The sequence below is a fragment of the Chrysochloris asiatica genome, unplaced genomic scaffold, assembly GCF_000296735.1.
Source record: "Chrysochloris asiatica unplaced genomic scaffold, ChrAsi1.0 scaffold00346, whole genome shotgun sequence".
NCBI classification, from domain to species: Eukaryota; Metazoa; Chordata; class Mammalia; order Afrosoricida; family Chrysochloridae; genus Chrysochloris; species Chrysochloris asiatica.
Window position 1 is genome coordinate 1,178,438 of NW_006408864.1, and position 3,980 is coordinate 1,182,417.

At 37.5% G+C, this 3,980-nt stretch overlaps 1 protein-coding gene across 1 annotated transcript in view; it reads right to left on the reverse strand.

Moving 5' to 3' along the window:
• Window positions 1-3,980, reverse strand: part of SPECC1 (sperm antigen with calponin homology and coiled-coil domains 1) — a 309,636-nt gene that overhangs the window by 113,693 nt on the left and 191,963 nt on the right. Inside the window, exons 7-8 of the mRNA XM_006875909.1 lie at window positions 3,562-3,707; window positions 2,083-2,183 (exon numbers count right to left, since the gene is read on the reverse strand). Coding sequence (XP_006875971.1) covers window positions 2,083-2,183; window positions 3,562-3,707 — 247 coding nt within the window. The remainder of the gene's footprint in view (window positions 1-2,082; window positions 2,184-3,561; window positions 3,708-3,980) is intronic.

The following is a 3,980-nucleotide window of genomic DNA, read 5'->3' on the forward strand; positions in this document are numbered from 1 at the left end:
AAAAAAAAAAAAAAAAATTCAAGCTATACATTCAAGAGATGGGTGATTTACAGCATATGAATTCTAGTCAGTGGTTCGATGGGGATGGTGCACACCTTGCTCATTAGAACCTACTATTAAATTTTCAGGAAGATTGGGAGCCACTTGTCAAAAACAGTCACTATTAAAATTAAATGTATTAGAAGGAAAGATAATAAACACTAAAAGTTCAGTGTTTCCTAATTCTTGTATTATTGAGACTATGTCTACTTTATCTGTACAGATGTTGTTAAATGCTGTCGAGTTGGTTTCGACTCATAGCGACCCTGTATAGGGTTTCTGAGAAGTGCTAGATAAGGGGAAATTTTCCTTAACACTGGTGTTGATACCTTGAAATTGGCCACAATGGGAATATGTAAACCACAGAAATTGGCAAACACTAAAAATCAGGGATGATTTCAAGAGAGCCAGTTATTAAACATTTACCAGTGAACTAGTGTTCAAAATTCAGTAAAAACTAGTACAAACGAAGTATGACTTGTTTCAGACTTATTAAATAAACGATGATAATCATAAAATAAAAACATTTTATTTAGTTTTACATATAAGATGAAAGATACCTTCAAGGGCCTATAAATCATAAGTTTTACTTTCTACTAGCTATAAAATAATAAAATATAAAAGATCCCAAACAATTTTAGACACAGAGGGAGAGGGGCTGTGTGCTGACAACCAAGGAGGCAGGCTTGCAGGGTATACCCTTTGGTTGGTTGTTGATGCATGGAGGGGATTGTAACCATGGCATTGAAACAATATACGATAGGAGAGATGTAAAACTAATGTTCTCCCATGTAAACTATCACATAATTCACAATAAAACAATAAAAAAAAAAAAAAGCAACAAAGAAACATTACTCCTCTCGAAGAAAAAAAAAAAATCCCAAACAATATACATAACTACTAAGGACACAAAATTTGTTGTGGTTGTTAGGTGCTGTAGAATCTATTTCAATTCACTGTGATCCCATGGGACAGAGGAGGGCGCTTGGCTGGGACCATGCGGCTGCTAACGGGCTCTACATGAGAAAAACCTACCGGCCTGCTGCCATAAAGACTCCAGACTTGGAAACACTCTGAGTAAAGAACTGACTCAAAGGCACATAACAACCATCTTTACGGACAGATCTCCAGGGCTTTCTCCCACCTTTTCATTTATTCTACTAAAGCTCCTTGGTACAAAAATAGTACTTGTAATAACAACATCAATCTTAATTTAGCAGGAGCCGTATGTTGAATGTTATAACATCAAAGTCCTGGTTTGAGAATAACTCCAAGAAACACTGGTCTTAAAATCTTCAGAAGATGGCAAAAATGATATACAGTGAACTCTGAGAATTTATCAGTTGTAAACACTTTCTATTTTGGAGGCATAAAAAACAAACAAAATGAAAAACCATTTCTTTGAGATCTGCTCAATGTCTAAAATTCTCATTTAATTAAAAACATCAAAAGTGTCATCTATGGGAATCAAAACCAAACTCACTGTCATGGAGTTGATTTTGACTCACAGTGACCCTATGTAGGTTTGTGAGGCTGTAAATCTTTATGGGAGATTTTTCTTTCTCCTGTGGAGTAGCTGGTGGGTTTGAACCACTGACGTTGTGGTTAGCAGCCCAATGCCTAACCCACAGCACCACTGGGGCTCCTTTATGAGAAGCAAAGAAAGGGAGTTATTAATAAAACAATATCAAGTTTAAGAAATAGGGAATGGAAGCAAACACTGTTGAATGATGATGCATGGAGGAGGAGATTGTAATCACTGCAATGAAATGATGGTGTAAAGCTGATGTTCTCTTATGTAAACTATCACTCAGTTCATAGTAAAAACTTTAAAAAAAAAAAAGCAAAACAATATGAAGTTTACAGTGTCACTTTGGAACCAAAAGGAAAATGTTTGTAAATGTTTCATTACTGCTATTTTGGGCTTATTGACAAGATGTCTGATGTGACTCAAAAAATGTATCAATTGCTTTTTAATTCCTAAGTTGCTCATGTATCAAAGATCATCGTGGTACCACCCAACCACAAACACGCTCGTCATACCTGCATTGGAGAAACAGCAGCGGCTGGAGCAGTCCTCACTGGTATTCCACTCAGGGGACTTCTAGGAGTCTTATGGACAGAAATATTCTGTCCAGCTCCACCTGCCCAGAAAAGAGAAGGGAAGATGCATAGGTTGTTCAAAAAACAGCAAATAACAATTTGAGGTTTGTTTTTACTTGTTTTGGTGACTAGGAAAACATTCTATGATGTTTTATATAATGTTTACTCTTTTACCCTTCTCTCTTCTGGAATAGGGTTGAACTGGGGAGTGAGAAAGGAGTTAACAGAATGAAGGATTGGATTTACAGGGAGGAATCTGAGTAAAAAGAAAACGTGGTGTAACAATGTATGTATGACAAGAAAGGACTACAAAGGTTTTGCACAAATCATTATCGTTAATTCATTTCCCATCTTCACAGACTGAATGTATTCACTGGGCTTTAATATTTTTCAATACATGTAGTTTAATCCTAATCTTAATTTAGCTGTAAACTATTTTAGCAGACACACTCAGATACATTACATTTTATTGTTGTTGTTAGGTGCCATTGTAGAATTAGCTATTACTGCAGTTTTCCAATACAATGGGCATATTTGTTACAATCAAAGGTAAGAAAAATATTGCTCTGGTGTATATTATGGATAAAAGCATATTCTATTTCTTCTATTTATTTGTGTGTAAGTATGTTGTTGTTGTTGTTAAGTGCCGTCGAGTCGGTTCTGACCCATAGCGACCCTGTACAGGGTTTCCGAGGGTGTAAATCTTTACGGGAGTAGAAAGCCTCATCTTTCTCCCGCGGAGCGGCTGGTAGTTTCGAACCGCTGACCTTAAGGTTCGCAGCCCGATTTGTAACCACTACGCTACCAGAGTGTAAGTATACGGCTATGTATTTTGCTCACACATATAGATAATAACAAATTAAAGAGGAACTGGAAGTCAGTCGGATAGTTCCAGAAAAAGCTAGGAATGTACCAAGATTGGGAATGACAGATCACAAAGTGCTCATTCACAATACTGGATAGAATAAAAGTCTAACAACACACTGCAAGATGATGCAGACCAAAGGTCCCAACAAAAAAGTCAAATGCATAGATTAGATTCTATGTCCCATGTCCTAGGAGATGAAGTCTTTGACTTTGCTGATTCTCGTGAGGTGGTAGGATGGCGAAGAGTACTGATGTTAATTTAATGCACACAGGAGGCAGAAAAGAAATGGCAACAAGAATTGGAGGCAAGGAAGAGGTGGAGGTGGAGAGGAGACTGTATTTGTATTAAACATGAGCTAGACTCTCCGCCGCTGTCTCCCAGGAGCCTTTGCCAGGCTCTACCAACTTACAGGCTCTTGTAGACAGGCTGAATGTGGCATGGTCTAGAAAGAGCTCTTTTGATTGTATCCAACTTAGGGCCCACGTAGAAACAGGCTAGGTACACTGGGCCAATGTTTGAAGTTTTGCTTATAAAATAAAATGTTTAAATACCTGGACGTCCCAAGTCAAACGACTTGATAAGAGACTTAACAGTGGTTACAGACTCTGACGGTGTGGGGGAGGTTCTGTTAACATAGACACCATGCCACCGGCCGGATGCTTCCACTTCAGAGGACTCTGACTCTTCATTCACAGGTCTGCATGGTAAAGAGCAAATTGAATTGAAAAAATGAAGGGTATTCCAATAGGAAAAAGACACAGATGGAAATCCAATCAGTGAGGAGAAAAATAAACAACCTGGAAGGAGAATCCTAAATTTAAAAAATTCTGTTTTTTTTTATATCAGCTTTACATCTTTAGGAAGTAACAGAGACACTACTCTCATTTTTTAATTAAAGATATTTTGGGGGGCATCATCGGAAACAATTTTACATGGAGAGTGACTTTATATTATTGTTGTTGTGTGTCCT